The sequence below is a fragment of the Panicum virgatum genome, chromosome 4N (assembly GCF_016808335.1).
Source record: "Panicum virgatum strain AP13 chromosome 4N, P.virgatum_v5, whole genome shotgun sequence".
Taxonomy (NCBI): domain Eukaryota; kingdom Viridiplantae; phylum Streptophyta; class Magnoliopsida; order Poales; family Poaceae; genus Panicum; species Panicum virgatum.
Genome location: NC_053148.1, coordinates 27,235,252 through 27,255,495, shown reverse-complemented (window position 1 = coordinate 27,255,495; position 20,244 = coordinate 27,235,252). Strand labels below are relative to the sequence as shown.

At 57.4% G+C, this 20,244-nt stretch overlaps 2 protein-coding genes across 5 annotated transcripts; both read left to right on the top strand.

The window, feature by feature from the left end:
- The first annotated feature begins 1,157 nt into the window (after positions 1-1,157).
- Positions 1,158-18,802, top strand: LOC120670070. 4 transcript variants are annotated; one of them, XM_039950057.1, is made up of 2 exons: positions 1,158-1,732; positions 18,202-18,802. In XM_039950057.1, exons 1-2 carry the CDS (start codon positions 1,726-1,728, stop codon positions 18,621-18,623), a joined length of 429 nt encoding a protein of 142 aa, XP_039805991.1. In that variant the 5' UTR covers positions 1,158-1,725; the 3' UTR covers positions 18,624-18,802. The 4 variants fall into 4 exon arrangements, with proteins under 4 accessions (XP_039805991.1, XP_039805994.1, XP_039805993.1 ...); XM_039950060.1 differs by having other exon boundaries at positions 1,169-2,051; positions 18,179-18,802; XM_039950059.1 differs by having other exon boundaries at positions 1,188-2,283.
- On the top strand, positions 2,283-3,558 carry LOC120670069. The gene is made up of 2 exons (XM_039950056.1): positions 2,283-3,408; positions 3,447-3,558. Exons 1-2 carry the CDS (start codon positions 2,420-2,422, stop codon positions 3,463-3,465), a joined length of 1,008 nt encoding a protein of 335 aa, XP_039805990.1. The 5' UTR covers positions 2,283-2,419; the 3' UTR covers positions 3,466-3,558.
- Positions 18,803-20,244: the final 1,442 nt, after the last annotated feature.

Below are 20,244 nucleotides of genomic sequence, written 5' to 3'. Positions count from 1 at the left end.
CCGCCGCCGCCGCAAGCAGGAGCCGCTCGGGGGAGCTCTCCGCGACATTCCTGCCAGGTGCTGCTCTACGGACCTCGACCGCGGGTATTGGCGTGTGCAGCTTCTACCCACAGCCGCCAGGAGTTGCCTGCCGCCCGGTCGAGCTTGCCTGCGTTAATGGCTGTGCCTTAGCAGGAAGAGCAAGAGTGGCCGGTAACTCCACCTCTGTGTAGTATAGGGTAATTATATCACTCTTAGCCAATCAACCAAACAGAAACTAACTAGCACAAGTCTATCTCCACCAGACAACCAAACACCAACAGATTGCACTGCCAAGCCATGCTTAGCCGAGCCTAGCTTAGATTTTAAGCTTGGCTAGCCTAGCACAAGCAACCAAACGGACCCATAATATTCTGAAACAAAGATTTTTTAACTTCTCGATGGTTTAGTCTGAATAAATACATCATTAGAGTATCAAAATAATTCATTAATAATTATTTAATTACCAAGTATAAATCTTAGCTTCACTTTTCAATAATTATTCAACTTAACATTTCACCTACACATAAACATTCAAATTGTAAATTATCTATAATATACATGTATAAAACAAATATCTACCTATTAGAAGCATACTAACTACCAAACTAACTATGTTACTTGAAAATAATTGAAAAAATCACTATAAATTACCTACACTCAACCTATCCCATAACCTTTCTCTCACATTCAAATCATCAGTTCTATACATCTCAAATCTATGCAAAAAATCAATTTTGGCTGGAAAAAACCCCATCAGAGCCACAGTCTCTTCCAAATCACATTGTATCGGGGAGATGAAGCACTTGTTAATATTGGTCGTGGGTCCAAAGACCCTGGCAAAGATCTCAAGTCTTGCTGCCTGAGTGCCACGAAGATCATTGCTTCTTGTAGAAACGAAAAACAATGGCGGGGTCCGTGTGTATACCACGGGTGAATGATCACCTGTCCAAATTTAATTACTTTTGCTTTAAGAGGATTTGTTTTCAGCTGTGAAGCTTCACATTTAAATTTAAATAATAAAGTTTGTCCCGAACCTGGCTCTAATTTACAAATCGCTATGCGCAGTAAGAAACTTATGGGAAATTTTTCGTACGGTGCATCCGTTCCCAACTTTCGGGACACTTATTCCATCCTTTCACTCAGCAGTCTCAGCAAGTTTAAGCCTCGATCTTACTCAGCTTAAGAGGACGGAGATTGAGAGAGATCGCCTTCCTTTTAATTAGCACCCTTCATTGATCCGCGAATAATATGATGATGATGGAGCAGCGCGTTTCTTTCTCAAAATGAATTGCCGCGTCCGACTTGGAGTCGGACTCCACCTCCGCCCCGACTTTCACCTCTTCTAGCAGTAATTTTTGGCAATGCTCTTCCTCTACTTATATTCCCTCACCGCCCGTCCTCCGTTCCTTCCATAGCATATAGAGCGCGCATCGCATTGGAGCGAAGCAAGAAGCAGAAGCAGCAGGAGCCGCGTTGCGACGGCGGCAGCGACCATGGTGATGCCGGAGCCGGAGGGCAACAAGACCACGAAGAAGCAGGTCATAGAGATCCGCTTCATCGAGGACGAGGAGATCCGCTTCATCGAGAACGAGGAGCGCAAGGCCGAGTTGCTCGAGAAGGCGTCCGAGCTCAGCCAGCTCTGCGGCGCGCACGCCGCCGTAGTCATCTTCTCCAAGAAGCAGGAGCTGCCCCAGCAGGGCGGCAATGTCAGGTATCTACTTGTGCTATACTATGGGCTTTCTCAATATGGGCTCAACTCAAGCTGGCCCATGAAAGAGATGACTATATCAACTAGCAGCAGAAGTAATGGAAGCTAGGAAGAAATATTCAGACACATATATCATCTCCTTCCTCAACCTCTGGTTACTCTCTCCCTCCTCAAGACTCCGGTGTATCTCTGATTGCTTCCAGTACCTAGAACTTGCTGATCTCCTCCCGTTTTTCCCTACTTGCTGCCTTCCCAAACTCTATTCCCTTCAGTTTGTATCAGACTCTACTGTGCTCGTACTTTCTCTAATCTGTTAATCGATCTCGTGTTCCCGGTTGCTAACAATTGGTACTCAGAGCTGTTCAATCCCTGGGGTTTTTGCGATGGAGATGGATTGGGAGATTCGTGCTAGCAGTTGGAGCAACATGCAGTCGAATTTGGGCAAAAGCATCACCCACGAGGAGGACGCCTACAAGGTGTTCGATCAAATGTTAACAAGCGAGTCTGACGACCTGAGGCGACCAAACCGCATCCTCAAGGTTACTATCCACAAGGTTTGCTACCCCATCACCAAATCTCTGCTTTGTCAAATTTTTGGTCCATTTGGTGTGGTGGAGGATATCTATCTGTACAATGGATGGGACTGGGTGGAGGCTCGAGTGATATTCCAATCAAAACAACAAGCTTGTGATGCTTTTGGTGAATTGCATGGTCGGAACATTTATGATGGTTGCTGCCAGATGGAGATCAAGTGGGGTTTCTCCCAGGAGCGGCGTTTCTGTGGTCTCGAGCAACAGCAGTACAACGGCTAGTTCGTCATCAGTGTTGTTCCCTTCTGGTGAGGCAGCAGTAAGTTCATCGTCCAAGTGGTTTCTTTCTACTGCTGCTTCTATGTCCACAATTGATGAGCTTTTCTCTGAGAAGTTTCGTGTGGAGGCGGATGCTAGTGGAGAACACACTAAGGCTACTGCTCTTGTGGAAGTGGCGGGCGGTAGCACTATTGCTATACCTCTAGTCACCAACTCAGATCGTGACATCGATGATGAGCTTCATGTGCCAGAGGTTGCGACCATCGTCAAGGAGGCTGCTCCTGGTCCTGACTTCATTGTTCTGGATTCATCGGCCAACCGCAGCGTGGGCAGCAATATCAGCATCGGCATGTCCAGCAATTGTTCGACAAAATGCCCAATTATTCTTGCTCATACTTTGACAGTGACAGCCATAAGAATGAATGACAGGGTACCAACGTCATCCTTGACCTCTCTGCTACTTACGTTGAGGTTTGATGGACCTGATCTCCATCCAATGAAATGGTTCCCATCGATGCCCATGGAATTCATGTGTGACAATGTTGAGATTCGGCCAAGGCCATGGCCATCCTTTCTCATAGAGGTTGGGGTTAGTTCTTTCTGGTGCTCTGGTTTGTTCCATCCGCCCACATGGTTACTTATTGTTGGACAAAAATTAGTGGAGATATCAGCGATGAGGTTTAGACAGAACTTGTCTCTAGGAGATGCCACTATGCTCCAAGTTCTTGAGATGCCACTGATGAATTTTTGGCAGGTGTACTACAGCGGGCTTGAAATGAGATGGACATCATTGGTTCTCGCGAAAATTGCAGTGACATTGTCTGATCAGTTCCCAAGTTGTCGTTGGATGCTGATACAAGAGTCAAATCAGTGTGTGTGTGTGTTTGTGTGTGTGTGTGTGTGTGTGTGTGTGTGTGTGGTGGTTAATTTGAATCTATTTTGGTTAAAGTGTGCTTTAGTTTGCTCTCAAAATCACCATGTCTGCCTCCAGTTTGTCAACTATTCAGAAGTCTGCTGGTTGAACTGGTAGTGTCCTTGGGATTCATATTCGTGATATTCAGATGTCATGGTCTCGAACTACAACCAATCTCTGTTAACAAGGACATGTTGACCTTCTTAGTGAGAAATGTTGAGATCACACCTTGGCCACCACTAGTTTACCAACGACAGGTGACCCTATTGCAAGTGACCAGGCTTCTTAAGCAAGTTCAGAAAAGGTGGGGGGATGATTGGTGCAGGCTCATCCGAAATCAAGTTTTCCAACCAGAAAATGTAGAAGAAAAGAAGTTGTTAGTTTTTGTTTACTCGACACATTACTTCTCGTCAGTTCTGTCATGTTTCCTGAAGTCGCAATGACAGGACTTGAGCAACCAAACGGCTTGAATGCTTACAGCCACATTTGTGTCATGAGACATCATGCTAGTGCATTGTTGCTACCACTCCCAGGAGTGGGTCTTCAAATTCAACTGATAGCAAAGGCCGTGAATAGCTCTGGTTGTACAGAAAGCAAGATGCAAAGTGATCATCAATCAAAATGTGCAACCATATCACTCGCTTGGAAAGTTCAGTGCTAAGTGAAATCATTCAGCCATTTTTTGGAGCCACTACATTTAATGGTCATCAGCATTGTCGTGGTGCTGCAAACCACAGCCGGGTGGCGGAAGGCACCCGCCTAAGCCTAGAGGGTGTGTACTCGGGGGTTAGCTAGTCTTAGCTCGATCTCACTCAAGAACACGATGAACACAGTTGGATTTAGAGTGGTTCGGGCCGCCGAAGCGTAATACCCTACGTCCACTGTGTGTTGTACTGCCTTCCCACGAGAGTGAGAGGGTTGCGAGAGCTTGAGTCTGTCTGGATGTCCCTGTGCACGGCGAGCGTCTCCCTTTTATATCTCAAGGGGGCGCGTACACAGCTGTTGGGTCCCCGACAGGTGGGTCCAACGATGTAGTATAAAATAACGTACTGTTCATACATTATGGCGTCGCAGGCAAAGGAGATCCCTCTCTGGATTCCCTTGCCTGCTCCCGGAGCCCTTCGTCCATCATGTCCTGGCGCTGTCTTGTCGGGACGGAGCCTGACGTAGCTAGTGGCATCGCCGGCCACGTTGCTTAAACGGGCGGTGTAGCTTGCGGTGTAGGTGGCATGATGGACAAGTGCCGTGCTGTCGTATCCAATTAATGCTGCAAGCGAGCTCTGCGCGGCCGCAGCACAGGCGGCTGCACTGTGCTCCTTGGTAATACGCGGTGTACAGCGAGGCCTGACAAAGGCTGTCTCGCGTGCAGCGGCGGCAGAGCTCGCCTTGTCCATCTGCATTAAATGCGGTAGGCGCGCGGGTCTTCGAGCGCATGCACGTTCCTCCGGGCTACGTGGCGGCTCCGGACCCCTGCGCGGTAAAGGGGGGTCCGTCCGGGTGCAGGAGGTCCCGGACCCCTATGGGGTCCGAGGTCTAGGCTGTCGGCTCTGATCCTCCCTTGCTTAGAGGCACGTGGCGTCTCCGGACCCATTCCCAGGCGGGGAACGGGTCCGGGGCCGTTGGCCTGGTGAGGGAAGAGCCTAGCCCGTGGGGCCTGGCTACTCTGTCCTTTCCACGCAGTTACGGATAACTACGCAGGTCCTGCCTTGCTGCAGTAAGAGTGGGTATCCCTGCTACATGGTACCGACAGTGGCCCCCGGGCCCACCTTGGGGGGGTACGAACCCACAGGTGGGGCCACTTTTGCGATTTGGCTCTACACAGTTTGAAGCTTCTTACTGCAGGGATCTTGACTGGCTTTGACCACCCATCGGGTTGGTTGCTGCCTCATCACATCGCAACGGCTTACTGACCATGGGCCCCACGCACAGTGGTTCACCTAGTCACGCGCGCGACGTTCGGCATTGTTGCGGCCGGAGTAAACGGATCATTTACCACTGGTGTAGTTCCCGAAAAGCCCGGCCACGCCAGCGCTTAATACGCACACGTCAGCTCAGCTTCCGCCTCGCTCCCCGCGCGCGCAGGCGACGGTTCAGATCCCGTCTTTTCGCACCCTTGTTGGTTACTCGCTCACCCCGCCAGGTGGGCCTGGGCCCCCATGTCATGGACTGAGCGGTTAACGCCAGGCGCGGACGTCGCTTGAGTTCCGACGACGGTTCCGGGGCGCGCCGGTTGGGTCAGGCTTTATAATGGGGCGTACCGCATTCCGCGGTTACTTTCCGCATTCGTCTTCTTCCTCCCAACCTTTGCGCCCCTTTGCCTTCGAGCTTTCCTTGCCCTTCTCTCCCCTACGCAGGCTGCTCCTCACTCCACCAAGAGATGGCATCCCTTGTCCATCCCCGCCGCTTCCAGACCGAGGGAGAGTTGAACACAGTGCGCCGCCTGCTTGGGTGGAGTGCTCGGGAGACCGGCTGGGGGGTGCGAGCGGGCTCGGTTCCCCTTGGCAACCTCCGCGCCGGGGAGTTTGTGCTATTCACCTCACACATCTCCGCCGGCATGGGACTGCCGATTTCTTCGTTCCTGTTGCTGCTGCTGGAAGACTTCGGCCTCCAACTTCAGCATATGACGCCCCACTCCCTCCTCCTGACGTCCATCTTCGTGCATTTATGCGAGATGTTCGTGGGATTGTGCCCCTGCGTCATCCTCTTCCGCTACTTCTTCATTCTGGTGAGGTCCGGAAGGAGCAGGGACGAAGTGGGAGGGTACTACTTCCAGATAAGGAGCGACTTGCCGACTCCTTACATTCCCGGCCTTGCTGGCGGAAGGTGGGAGGAGTGGCGCAGGGATTGGGTGATCGCCACCACCGAAGCCAACGAGCGCCTCGCCCTGCCGACCGAGGGGCCCGCCTCCGACAAAGCATCCTGGAGGGCCAAGCCGTCGCTGCAGCCGGAGTTCGACTCCGTGCTGGACAAGATCAGGTCGCTGGCGGAGAGCAGCCTCACCTCGTGGCACGTGCTCGGAGACTTCGTGAAGCACCGGATCGCCCCCCTGAAGCAGCGGCCGCGCCCTGCTTGGAACTTTACCGGCCTCAACGACTGTAGCAGGACCCACCGCGGGGAGGGGAGCGACCTGACCCAGGAGGCCTTGGAGGTCCTGGTGCGGAACGTGACGGGGGACGCCTTCATCCCGGAGAACCTGATCCTGCCGCAGAGCATAGTCCCCCTCTGCGAGGACCCTGCGAGGGTGGCGGTGCTGGCTACCCTGCCAACTCTGGACGACGGGGGACTGGCCCCACGCCAGACCGGAGGCGACCCGAACCGTGGGCTCCGGATCCCTAGCGCGTCCGGAGATCAAGCTGCGCTGAGCGCTGCGGGGTCCGGCGCCACCACGAAGGGGAAGCAGGCCGCGGCTAGCAGCGCGGCCGCAGCTGGTTCCAGCCGAGCACAGAGCAGTTCCGGCGCATCGTCGTGAGACGCAGGCCTGCGCAGGCTACTCAGGGGCGACGGGACCCTGGTCTCGGAGCCCACCGCGAAACGTCAGAGGTCTTCTGAGGGCGCGGGCCAGGGTAGCTCCCGGGCTGCCGGCCCCCACGCGTCCTCTGGGGCGACTGCACCACCACCATCGCCGCCGAGGAATTCCTCCCGCCGGCAGCAACAGCAGCAGCAGCAGCCGCCGCAAGAGCAGCGGCAGCAGGCGCGAGGGCGTTAACAGCAGCAACAGGTGCAACCCCGGGTCGCACCCAGGCCGCAGCCACGGGGACAGCAGCAGGAGGAGCAGGCTCGGGTTGCGCCTGCATTGCAGCTGCAGGGGCGGCAGCAGCAGCAGCAGCCGCAGGAGAAGAGGCCGGGGCTCCGAGGACGCTGGGTACCCGGTACTTCTGGGTTAGTGTTATCCTGCTCTCTTCTCTTGCGCTGGTGCTCTTCTTTTTTCCTGAAGGCTTCTCCGCTTTGTTACCAGGGCTCCTCGCCCCAGCAGTTCTTCTACCATTGCTGGCTCGTCGGCTGATGCCCAGGCGGCCGCGGCCTCGGCGTCGACGGCAACGGCGACAGCGGGTGCGGGACCCTCAGGTACAGCGTCCTATGCCAGCCCAATGGTGCGTGACGTGATGCTGACAGGCGTGTCATTTTCAGTCTCAGCAGCGCACAATGCTGCGGCGGCAAGGGCGCCGGTGCTGGGTGCAGCCGCGCCCGACGCGGCAATGGCGGAGGCGTCGGCACTGAACGCAGCCGCGCCCGACACAGCGGCGGCGGAAGCGCCGGTGCTGGGTGCTGCCGCCCCCGACGCTGCGGCAGCGGAGGCGCCAGTGCTGGGTGCTGCCGTCCCCGACGCTGAGGCTGCGGAGGCGCCAGTGCTGGGCGCAGCCGCTCCCGACGCCGCGGAAGAGGCGCCGGTGCTGGGCGCAACCACACCCGACGCAGCGGCGGTGGAGGCGCCGGAGCTGGGCCCGGCCGCGCCCGACACAGCGGCAGCGGAGGCGCCGAAGCTGGGCACAGCCGCACCCGACGCGGCGGCAGCGGAGGCGCCGGAGACAAATACTGCATCAGAAGCGCCCACCTCCAGCTCCGGTCCTGTTGCAGAGGAGGAGTTGGAGGTGGTCTTTGGCAGGCAGCTCCTGCAGCTCCAGCTCCCAGAGGAGGATGTGACTCCCCTCCCCCAGGTGCTGTTTCAGGTTCGGCGGTCGATCGAGGAGGCAACCTCCTCCGCCGAGGCGGCCTTCCGGCGGGAGTGGTCTGCTCTGGAGAGCGAGCGCCAGCGCCTCTCCGACTGGCACACCCGCCTGGAAGCGCACACGAAGGCCGAAGCCTCCCGCGCTGCAGAAGCTCGGTCGAAACTCAAGGCGGACCAAGAGGCCTACCGAGCCAACCTTAGGAATGTGTTTGACCGAGAGTTCGCAATGTCGAACCGAGAGAAATCCTTGGCGCAGCGGGAGCAGGATTTCACCCTGGAGGTTGTTGGCTTCGCTGCTCAGCGGTCCGACTTCGAGGCTCACCTCGCAGCCCAACAGTCCGAGCTGGAGACTCGCAGCGAGGACCTCGAGGTCCGGAGGCAGGAGCTCGGCGTCTTCTCTGCTACTCTGCAGGGATTGCGCGAGCAACTGCAGGAGTGAGGAGGCAAGCTGACTGATGACGAGGCGAAGCTGGAGGAGGCCCGGAAGTCCCTTTATGCACGGGAGGCCCACGTCACCGGCATAGAGAAGGAACTTGGCCGCCAGCTGGACTCGCTCAAAAAGCTGAAGGAGTCGGCGGAGCGGAAGGAGACCAAGCTTGAGGAGAGGTCCCGCGAGGTGGAGGTGGCCAGGGCGGCTCTGGACACCCGGGTGCAAGAGGCGGTCCGGGAGGCGGTCCGGAAGCACCAGGAGGACCAGCGCGTGGAGGCCCAGCGGATCGCTGACTGGGCGACCGAAGTGAGCCTGGCACTGGTGCCACTTGGACTGAGCCCAATCCAGGTGGCGGAGCTGCCAGCTTCGATAGCTGACGCCCTCCCAGTGCTGAATTCTGCTTCGGATAGGCTCCAGCGCCTAGGGCCGGTCCTTGCTGGACAGCTCGAAACAGAGGGCCGCGAGCTGATCCGGGTGGTGGCGGAGCACATCCTGACCTGCCTCCGGAGCCACGACCCGACCATCTCGCTGGCGCCCGTGGTCGATGGTCCTGTAGCGGAGACGGAGGCCGCCGCCCGGGACAGCGTGCGGGAGGTCGTTGACTTCGTCGCCGCCTACTTCAAGTGAGAGCCTGCAGACCCTTGAGCTGGGCATTGTATCTTTTCCATTTTGCATTAGGTAACAAACATTGTACGAGATGAAATTTTTGAAATAGAAAAAACTTCAACTTAGCTGTTTGTCTGTTGTTGATTTGCGGTATGCAGCACCCCGGCGCCCTGGCCCCCTGGCGGATAGGTTCAGTTGATTGGACCTGTCTGCCACGTGAGCCGTAGAAGATACTCCGGACCTCCTTGGCATAGGGCCGCATAGCAACTTAGCTATTTGACGTATGCAGAATCCATCCATGATGTCTGGGACAAAGCGGATGCCCCGGGCCCCCTGGGAGAGAGACTCAGTTGTTATGAGTCTGTCTACCATCGAGACCGGATCTTATCCTGCATGAAAGCTTTGAAGCAGATACTCGGACCCCCTGGTAGGTAGGCTCAATGGTTTGAGACTGACTACCACCAACCTGGCTTTAACCTGTGTACCACTTCAAAGTTATAGCTTAGTAGCAGACCCGCGGGGCTCATTTCTGACCAATCCCAGACTGGTACCAGGTCCAGGGCTCTAGATGTGCAGGTCCGGGCAGTTCAGCGCTTGTTACAGAGTGGCGGAGTGTGTAGGCTTAGGGTACGGAACCAGGCTAAGGCACTACACAGGACTCCAGACCACTCCAGGAAACAGCACGATCTTTCCGGACCTGGCTTCATCGTCCCAGACCTTTCGCAGCAGTGGGTGAGGTCGCTTTGTTGTGCTCGATCCTTTGAGATATAGGGCTGGACATGCCGTGTTGAACTTAGGAAGCCAATTGTTGAGCTGGAACGAGGTCCGGGCCCTAATTACCTGGCTCCAGGTACTAGAGCACTTGTTACAGGGTGGTGGAGTGTGTAGGCTTTTGGGTACGGAACCAGCTAAGCGGCTACACAGGGCTCCGGACCACCCCAGGAAACAAGCTCCCGCTCTCCAGAGTAGGTCCCTAGGGGTCCGGACCCCTCTTCAGCAGCAAGAGGGTCCGGATCTGTACGGCAGTCCAGCAGCTCAATGCAGATCTTAGTTGTAGCAACAAGAGTAGAGGTCCCCGCGGGGGTTAGAAAAGCGAAGTCTCCGAGAATCGAAATGCATAATTTAACCTTGACACAAAGATAGAACTAGGAGGAAAACTTTCCTTTGCAGTCTTGATGTACATGGCTTGCGCGATGGATGCCAGAGGCCGGGTTTACGAGGTCGGACCTCAACCGCTCTGAGCCGCGCGTTAGCCGGCAGTGCGATGGATGCCAGAGGTCGGGTTTACGAGGGTGGCCCCCAACCGCTCTGGGCCACACGCTAACTCTATCTTATTACAAAGGAAAAGTTTATTTCCCTGCTCTGCCTAGGTGTAAAACTTACGCAGATGCTCTATGTTCCATGGGTTGGGCAGCGGCACTCCATCTTCTGTGGCAAGGCGAACGCATCCGGGCCTACATACCTCTGTAACCCTGAAGGGCCCCTCCCAGCTGGGGGAAAGTTTGTGGAGCCCTGCTCGGCTCAGGATCCGTCTGAGGACAAGGTCGCCAGCCCGGAGCTCCCTGCTGTGCACGAACCATTGATGATAGCGTCGGAGTGCCTGGATGTAGCGTGCATTTCGGATTGCTGCTCGCCACCTTCGCTCGTCAACGAAGTCCACGTTGTCGCACCGCAGCTGCTCCTGCATGGATTCGTCAAAGGCCTGGACCCGTGGTGAGCCCAGGTGAATTTCTGGGGGAAGGCATGCTTCAGCCCCGTAGACCAGGAAGAACGGAGTCTCCCCGGTGGCTCGGCTGGGTGTGGTCCGGTTGCCCCATAGTACGCACGGAAGCTCGTCAACCCATTTGGCACCGTGCTTCTTCAAGCAGTTGTAGGTGCGGGTCTTGAGTCCCCTGAGGATCTCTGCATTCGCTCTCTCAACCTGTCCATTGCTGCAGGGATGTGCTACGGACGCAAAGCATAGCTGGATGCCGATGTCCTCACAGTACTCTTGGAAGAGTCTGCTTTTGAATTGGGTCCCGTTGTCCGCGATGATGCGGTTTGGGACGCCAAATCTGCACACAATGGACCTGAGGAATGTGACTGCTGATTTCTTAGTGATATTCACCACAGGGGTAACCTCCGGCCACTTGGTGAACTTGTCGATGGCGACATAGAGGAACCGGTACCCGCAGACAGCCCGGGGGAATGGCCCCAGGATATCCACACCCCACACAGCGAATGGCCATGAGGGCGGAATCATCTGCAGAGCTTGAGCCGGGGTGTGTATTTGCTTTGCATGGAATTGGCATGCTTTGCAGGACCTTACCAGCTCAGCCGCACCCTGGAGTGCTGTTGGCCAGTAGAAGCCATGCCGAAAGGCCTTGCCAACAAGCGTGCGGGAGGAGGAATGACTTCCGTACTCGCCTCCATGGATCTCCGCGAGCAATTCGCGGCCCTCTCCCTGGGAAATGCACCGCATGAGGACACCGTTGGCGCCACGGCAGTAGAGATCCCCTTCTACCACCGCGTAGCGTTTAGCCAATCGGACTATGCGCTCAGCGAACACATCATCATCAGGGAGGATGTTATCTTTCAGGTAGTCCCGGATCTCGGAGATCCATGCATTGGGAGCTCCCAAAGTAGGTGGGGGTGGCTCTGTGAGGTCACCGGGATCCTCATCAGAGCACACAGCCCAGGCCGGGCGCCATAGGTGGAATGCTGCCGGGACCGCTGGCTTCGAGGTGCTAGCTTGATCCCCTTCACCCAGCTCGGCAGGCTGGGCGGTAGGTCTCAGCAGTCATCTTTCAAAGACACCCTCGGGCACGGATGCCCAGGTAGATGCTCTCGCAGAGAGATCATCTGCTGCTGAGTTGTGCTCGCGGGGAACGTGTTGCAGTTCCGAGGCGTCGAAGTCCTTCTCGAGCTTCCTCACGTGTATGAGGTATGCCGCGAGCTGGGGATTGTTGCAGTTGGAATCCCCTCGGACCTACTTGATGATTAGCTGGGAGTCCCCCTTCACCAGAAGCTGCCGGACCCCCAATGAGAGGGCTTGTGTCAGGCCAAAGATCAGAGCTTCGTACTCCGCTATGTTGTTGGTGGCCTTGAACTCAAGGTGCACCATGTACTTCAGCTGATCTCCGTTTGGGTCGATGAGGACCACACCAGCTCCGGCCCACTTCTCGCGGGCGGACCCGTCAAAGAAGAGTGTCCAGTGAGGCTCAGTGAAAACTGGTGTCCTGATTTCCGGCTCCGGGGGTCCAGCGTTGACGACCGGACCCCTAGAGTTACTTGGGGAAGGAGTCCACTCCGCTATGAAATCGGCTAGGATCTGGCTCTTGACTGCATGGCGTGGCTGGAAGTCCAGTTGGAACTCTGCCAGCTCTGCTGCCCACTTGGCGATATTGCCTGTGGCGTTGGAGTTGTGCAGGATCGCTCTTAACGGGTAAGAGGTCACTACAACAACTCGGTGTGCTTGAAAGTAGTGGCGCAGTTTCCTGGACGCAATAAGTATTGCATAGATAAGCTTATGCGTCTCAAGATACCTGGCCTTTGCCTCGTGGAGGACTTCGCTGACGTAGTAGACTGGTTTTTGGATGGTCCGGACCCTAGTTACCGGGTCCGGCTCGCCCTTGTCCACCACATCAGGTCCCTGGCCCCCCAGCGGTTCTGGGTTCCCACTGGGACGAGGCTCCTCCGGATCCGCTTGTGCGGAATCCGGACCTTCAAGCTGGGGTGAGGCTGACGGGCCCCCGTGTCCGGGGTCCGGCTCACCATCCTTGGCCGGGAGGACCCTGGTGTTCCCCTGGCGAGCTTGCTCCGTCCTTTCGGCGACCAGCACCATGCTGACTGCCTCCGCAGACGCAGCAAGATACAGAAACAACGGCTCACCGGGTTCTGGAGCCACCAATACTGGCAGCGAGGTGAGATGCTGCTTCAGCTCCTGGAAGGCCTGTTCAGCCTCTTCGGTCCAAGAAAATGGACCGGACCTCCTCAATAGCTTGAAGAAGGGAAGGGCCCTCTTGGCCAGCCTCGATATGAAGCGACTAAGAGCAGTGAGAGACCCAGTAAGCTTCTGGACGTCCTTGATACGGCTAGGAGGCTTCATTGCTTCGATCGCCTTGATCTTGGCTGGGTTTGCCTCGATGCCTCGATGTGAGACCAGGAAACCCAGCAGCTTCCCTGCCGAGACGCCGAAGATGCACTTCTCTGGGTTCAGCTTTGTGCGCGTGGCACGGAGCCGGTCGAAGACGAGGGACAGGTCCTCCACTAATGTTGACCCTACCTTAGTCTTGACTACAATGTCATCGACATAAACCTCAACAATATCTCTAATTAGATTACAGAAGGTTTTGTTCATAGCTCGTACAAACATGGGTAAGGCATTCCTTAGACCATACGGCATGACAATGTAGCAATAAAGCCCATCTACTGTTACAAAGGCAGTATACTTCCTATCCTCTCTAGACATCTGAATCTGGTGGAAACCAGAGTATGCATCCAGGAAAGACAAAAGGTCACACCCGGAGGTGGAGTCCACAATCTGATCAATACGCGGAAGAGGATATGGGTCTCTTGGACATGCCTTGTTGAGGCTGGTGTAGTCGATGCACATCCGAAGCTTCCCGTTGGCCTTTGGGACGACGACCGGATTGGCCAACCATTCGGGGTGGTGGACCTCCTCGATGAAGCCAGCGTGTAGGAGCTTGTCGACTTCTTCGCGGATGAAGTTCTGCCGCTCCACAGACTGCTTCCGAGGCTTTTGGCGCACCGGCGTGGCGTCGGGGTAGATCCTCAGATTGTGCTCGATCACTTCCCTGGGGATCCCGGGCATCTGTGACGGTTCCCAGGCGAACACGTCGACATTTGCCCGGAGGAAAGCGATGAGCGCGTCTTCCTATTTCTCCTCCAGGTTCCCCGCAATGCGGGTGGTCCTGGTGGAGTCTGCTCCAATCTGCACCGTCTTCACGGGAACATGGTCCGGATCGGACGGTTGGACCTTGGGAGCCTTTGCAGGCGCCTTGGGTTGCGAGGTGGACGGATCCTCCTCAGAACGTGCAGCCTCTGCCGCCAGAGCATGCAGTCTCTCAACTGCAGTGACGGCAGCGGTGCGGTCGCCCTGCACGGTGAGGACTCCGGCAGGGGAAGGCATCTTCAAGACCAAATACCCGTAATGAGCAATGGCCATGAAGCGGTAGAGTGCCGGTCGGCCAATGATGGCGTTGAACGGAAGGTTCACCTCCGCAACATCGAACAGAACGCTCTCTGTGCGGAAGTTCTCCTCGGTCCCGAACGTGACCGGCAATGTGATGCTCCCCAGAGGGAACACCGGGTGTGGGCCCACTCCGGAGAATGGGCGAGAGGGAGTCTGCTTGGACTCCGGGATCTGCAGCTGCTTGAACGCTGCATAGCTGATGACGTTGAGGCCAGCCCCACCGTCAATCAGCACGTGATAGAGCCTCACGTTGGATATGACAGGAGCGGTGACTAAAGGTAGCACACCAGCTCCGGCCATATTCTCCGGGCAGTCGGATGGCCCGAAAGAGATGGTGGTGTTCATCCACCTCTGGTGCGGCGCCGCCTTCGGGACCCCCGGCTTCACCGAAAGGACCTCCCGGCGAAGGGTCTTCACGTCCCGCCGGGAGACAAGCTCCCAGCTTCCGCCATACATTACGTACAGCTTCTTGCGGCGGTCGCCGTTGTCGGAATCGGAGTCGTCGTCGTGATAGACGCCCTTCAGCTCTCGAGCGGGGGACTGGTACCCCAGCTCCTTCTCCCCGGCCGCGGCCCCGCTGTCGGAGGCCTTCTCCTTGCCGGCCCGCTGGCGAGGAGGGGGTGAACCGTCCTTGGAGGACTGCTCACGCCGCCCGCTGACCCGCTTCGCGAGCTTTTGGATCTCGCGGCAGTCAGTGGCGCTGTGGCGAGCGGTGGGATGCACTGGGCATGAACCTCCGCTTCCACCTTGCGGGCGAGGGCGTTTACCATGTGCATTCTGGCCCCCAGCCGCTGCCGGCGCCGCCGCTGGCGCTGCTGCTGCAACGACTGGTCCGCCAGAATGCGGCTCCCCGCGACCCCGGTTCTTGTTCTTCTTCTTCTTGCCACCGCCCTGATCGGTAGCACTGGAGCCACCAGCATTGGTGTCTCCGTCTTGGGCGGCCCTGGCACACTTGTCTGCCAGGGAGAAAAGCGTAGTGACGCTTTCCACCTCGTGCGTCGCCAGCTTCTCGAGCATCTTTTCATCACGTACCCCCTGGCGGAAAGCAGTGATAATAGATGCATCTGAGATACGAGGAATGGTACCCCGTACCATGGTGAAGCGCGAGATGAAGGCCCAGAGCGTTTCCCCGGGTTTTTGCCTCACGGCGTGAAGGTGTGCCTCCACACCATGCTGCTGGTATGCACTGGCGAAGTTCGCTGTGAACCTCGCACAGAGCTCTTCCCAGGACTGGATCGTCCCAGGTGTGAGGTTCATGAGCCAGGTCCGGGCTGGCCCAGACAAGGCTACATGAAAGTAGCTTGCCATGACGGCGCCGTTACCACCAGCCGCTGTAATGGCGGTAACGTACACCTGCAAGAATTCCGACGGGTTAGTAGTACCGTCGTACTTTTCCGGCAGGTGGGGGCGGAACTTGGGTGGCCACGCCACGGCGCAAAGGTGCTCCGCAAGTGCAGCACAGCCCACCCCAGCCACTGGTGCGCCTGACTGTATCCGGGCGTTCACCGGAGGCCTGAGTACCACCGCGTCCAGATCAGCATTGAGGTTGCGACCCTCAATGTTGAGACGGCGCTCTCGCGCCCTCTCGACGGAGATGCGGGCATCTTCTCCCACGCGCCGGCAGTTGAGCTCTGCCCGCAAGTCTTCTGTTCGTGCACCCCTCACGGTAGGGGAGCGCACGGACGCCGACACACCGCCCTGACACTGGTGGTACGGTACCACCACGTTGCCGGGCGGAGGTCGTTGCCCAGTCCTTGCAGAACTGGGAGAGGCCTGAGCCAGGTGGAGGAGACGGTCAACGTCGTCCCGCCACTGCTTCAGGGCGTCTAGCGAGGCTGCCTCAGCCGGGGGGTTGCGAAGCAACTCCCTAGCCGCTGCCAGTGCTCCGCCGCTCGCAGCCTGTGAGGGGGTCCTTGATGGGCGCCCTGACTCTTGTCGGCGAGCGGCGCGCGCCGCCGCCAATGGTGGTTGCTCCACAGGCACAGTTGCCCCTGGAGCAGGAACGCGAGAGGCATGTGGCGTGGAGGACGCCACACCCTCCGTCATCTCCACGTCGTCCACGCGAACCATGGGGACGAAGAAGAGATGAACTGCGACCAGCTAAATTCCCCTACCTGGCGCGCCAAATGTCGTGGTGCTGCAAACCACAGCCGGGTGGCGGAAGGCACCCGCCTAAGCCCAGAGGGTGTGTACTCGGGGGTTAGCTAGTCCTAGCTCGATCTCACTCAAGAACACGATGAACACAGCTGGATTTAGAGTGGTTCGGGCCGCCGAAGCGTAATACCCTACGTCCACTGTGTGTTGTACTGCCTTCCCACGAGAGTGAGAGGGTTGCGAGAGCTTGAGTCTGTCTGGATGTCCCTGTGCACGGCGAGCGCCTCCCTTTTATATCTCAAGGGGGCGCGTACACAGCTGTTGGGTCCCCGACAGGTGGGTCCAACGATGTAGTATAAAATAACGTACTGTTCATATATTATGGCGTCGCAGGCAAAGGAGATCCCTCTCTGGATTCCCTTGCCTGCTCCCGGAGCCCTTCGTCCATCATGTCCTGGCGCTGTCTTGTCGGGACGGAGCCTGACGTAGCTAGTGGCATCGCCGGCCACGTTGCTTAAGCGGGCGGTGTAGCTTGCGGCGTAGGTGGCATGATGAAAAAGTGTCGTGCTGTCGTATCCAATTAATACTGCAAGCGAGCTCTGCGCGGCCGCAGCACAGGCGGCTGCACTGTGCTCCTTGGTAATACGCGGTGTACAGCGAGGCCTGACAAAGGCTGTCTCGCGTGCAGCGGCGGCAGAGCTCGCCTTGTCCATCTGCATTAAATGTGGTAGGCGTGCGGGTCTTCGAGCGCATGCCCGTTCCTCCGGGCTACGTGGCGGCTCCGGACCCCTGCGCGGTAAAGGGGGGTCCGTTCGGGTGCAGGAAGTCCCGGACCCCTATGGGGTCCGAGGTCTAGGCTGTCGGCTCTGATCCTCCCTTGCTTAGAGGCACGTGGCGTCTCCGGACCCATTCCCAGGCGGGGAACGGGTCCGGGGCCGTTGGCCTGGTGAGGGAAGAGCCTGGCCCGTGGGGCCTGGCTACTCTGTCATTTCCATGCAGTTACGGATAACTACGCAGGTCCTGCCTTGCTGCAGTAAGAGTGGGTATCCCTGCTACAGGGTACCGACAAGCATAACATTATTGATCAGCTCCTGCTACACTTATTCAAGTTGCTGCAATTATATCGGAAAAAATGGCAAGACGTTGATTGCTTCAAGTTTACTGGATGCAACATTGACTACTGTTGCAAGGAATTTTTCTCTATTGGCTGCTTTCTTTGTCAATTAGAGGGAGAGATCAATTGCTGGAGCTCTCCGATACATAATATCTCTCTAGTGCACTATGCTACTGGTGATTGTAGGGTTATTCCTGAATAAGTTATTCGACACTTGTTCAAGTTGCAAACTATATGGGATCCAGGTTGTTACTTTTCCATCGGCTTGGGGGCAAGCCGAATTCTAAGAAGGGGGGAATGTCAGGTATCTACTTGTGCTATACTATGGGCTTTCTCAATATGGGCTCAACTCAAGCTGGCCCATGAAAGAAATGACTATATCAACTAGCAGCAGAAGTAATGGAAGCTAGAAAGAAATATTCAGACACATATATCATCTCCTTCCTCAACCTCTGGTTACTCTCTCCCTCCTCAAGACTCCGGTGTATCTCTGATTGCTTCCAGTACCTAGAACTTGCTGATCTCCTCCCATTTTCCCCTACTTGTTGCCTTCCCAAACTCTATTCCCTTCAGTTTGTATCAGACTCTACTGTGCTTGTACTTTCTCTAATCTGTTAATCGATCTCGTGTTCCCGGTTGCTAACAGGCAACGAGGCGGGCATGGCCGGCGGCGGCGGGAACGTGTTCGCTTTCGCTATGGGCGCGCCCTCCGTCGACCACGTCGTCCGCCGCTTCGCCCCGCTCCCCGGCGACGCGTACCTCCCGGCGCTGGATGACGTGGAGGCGACGGTGCGGCGGGCGGAGGAGACCAAGGCGCGCGTGGCCGCGGGGGTGGCGCGTATGAGCGCCATCGGGGCCAAGGTGCTCACTGCCGTCCCGGCGGGCAGCGAGCGGTTCTGGTGGGAGGCCGATGTGGAGGCGCTCGGGGAGGCGGAGCTGCCGGAGTTCGCTAGGGCGCTCCAGCGGCTCAGGGACCACGTGCGGCGCCACGCCGACAAGCTGCAAGCCTGCAACCCTCTGCCGCGCCGGCCGGCACAGACGGGGCAGGGCAGCCTCAAGCTAGCCTGAATGCCTGATGATTCTTCGTCACTACCGTTTACTAGCTTGTAATTTGAATTTTGCAGAGGATCCTAGAAATTAGAAAACTACCAGCTTCGTTCATTTTACGCTTATTGTTTAGGATCTTTGCAAGAGAGGTTGAAAGAGTATTTAACTTTTTACGTAACAGATGGTACCTTCTCATATAATACTTTTAGATTTGGCAATACGGAAAAATAGAAGAGAGAAAAAACGATACAGTTTTACCACTTTTGCTTGCGTGGACGCCACTTTGTCCCTAGCTCCAGCGGGGATTTATGTCATCAGTGGCTTCCCCTACCCTAAATCTCCAGCCCGCGCGCCCAAATCCGGCCCAGCCCACTCTCTTCTTTCCCTCTCCTCTGCTCCGGCGACGCACTCCCCCGGCTCTCCTGCACCGCCGCCGCGGTCGCTCTCCTGGCCGGCGGTGCCTTATCGATGGATGGGATCACTACCGGATTCAGCGTCTTTACTGAGTGTCAGGCACACTCGGCACACACGAGGCAATCATCAACAAGCAGCCGCGCCACCGCAAACGAGTGCCACGGCGCTCGTGCGGCACCACGTCGACGGCGAACCCCTTGAGGTGGCGGAGCCAGTAATCGGCCTGGCCCGGGTGCTCCTCGGCGGGCGCCTCGACGTCGGCCCGGCCCGCGCGGAGCTCCTCCGTGGAGAAGCCGTACCTGTCATCGCGCCTCCGCACCAGGCCGGGGCGCATGGTGGCGGCGGGGTCGGCCTGCGGGGACACCATGAGCATCATCAGGATTCTCTACCGCCTCCGGCGGCGCAGTTCCCTAACCACCACCAATTCTTCTTCCCCTAGATCGCTTGACACTTGACAACCTGCTTCTCCGGCTCAATTCCTTGGGCCTCTGGGATGGCAGGAGCTGATCTTGTGCAGCTTGCTTCCCGGTAACGGTTGTTTATTATTGGGAGGAAAGAGAGCCAGAAGACGCAGGCGGTGGGGTCGGCCTGCGGGGACACCATGAGCGCGGGGGCGTCCAGCGGCAGGCGGTCGCCAAGTGCCCCGGCGAGCCGCACGGGCAGCGAGCAGCCGCGCCACCGCGTTGGGTAGCGCGTGCGCGTAGACGGCACGACCCTGCCCCGGCGGTGGGGCCAGCAAGAAGACGCCAACATCGGTGCGCACGCCGCCGTTGTGCACCTTGAGGACGCCGAAGGCCGCCTCGTCGTCAGTCTCAGCAAGGCGCTCCCCAAGGCCGCGGTCAACGGCGCCATCGCCGCCTGCCCCAACCTCACCGACGTCGCGCTGCTGGGTTGCGAGTGCGCCGGAGAGGCGGCCATCTCGCACCCCCTGCTCGAGCGCTACCGCCTCGACTTCGTCGGCATAGGGAACTGGCGGCGGCGGCGGCGCTGCAGGTCTGCAAGCCAAGGTGGAGGGCCAAAGATCGGCTTCAAGACCGGCGGGTCGACGGCGATTGAGATGGTGTGCAAGAGCCTGGGGCTGATCGCCCACGATGTGGAGCCGGCGAGGATGACGTTGCACTGGCAGCGGCGGCGCTACGGGTGGAGGTTGCAGAGCAGGGGAGTGGGGAAAGAGTGGAGTGGGTTGGGTCTGGACGTGCGGGCTGGGCAAATTGGGTTCGGGACGGGC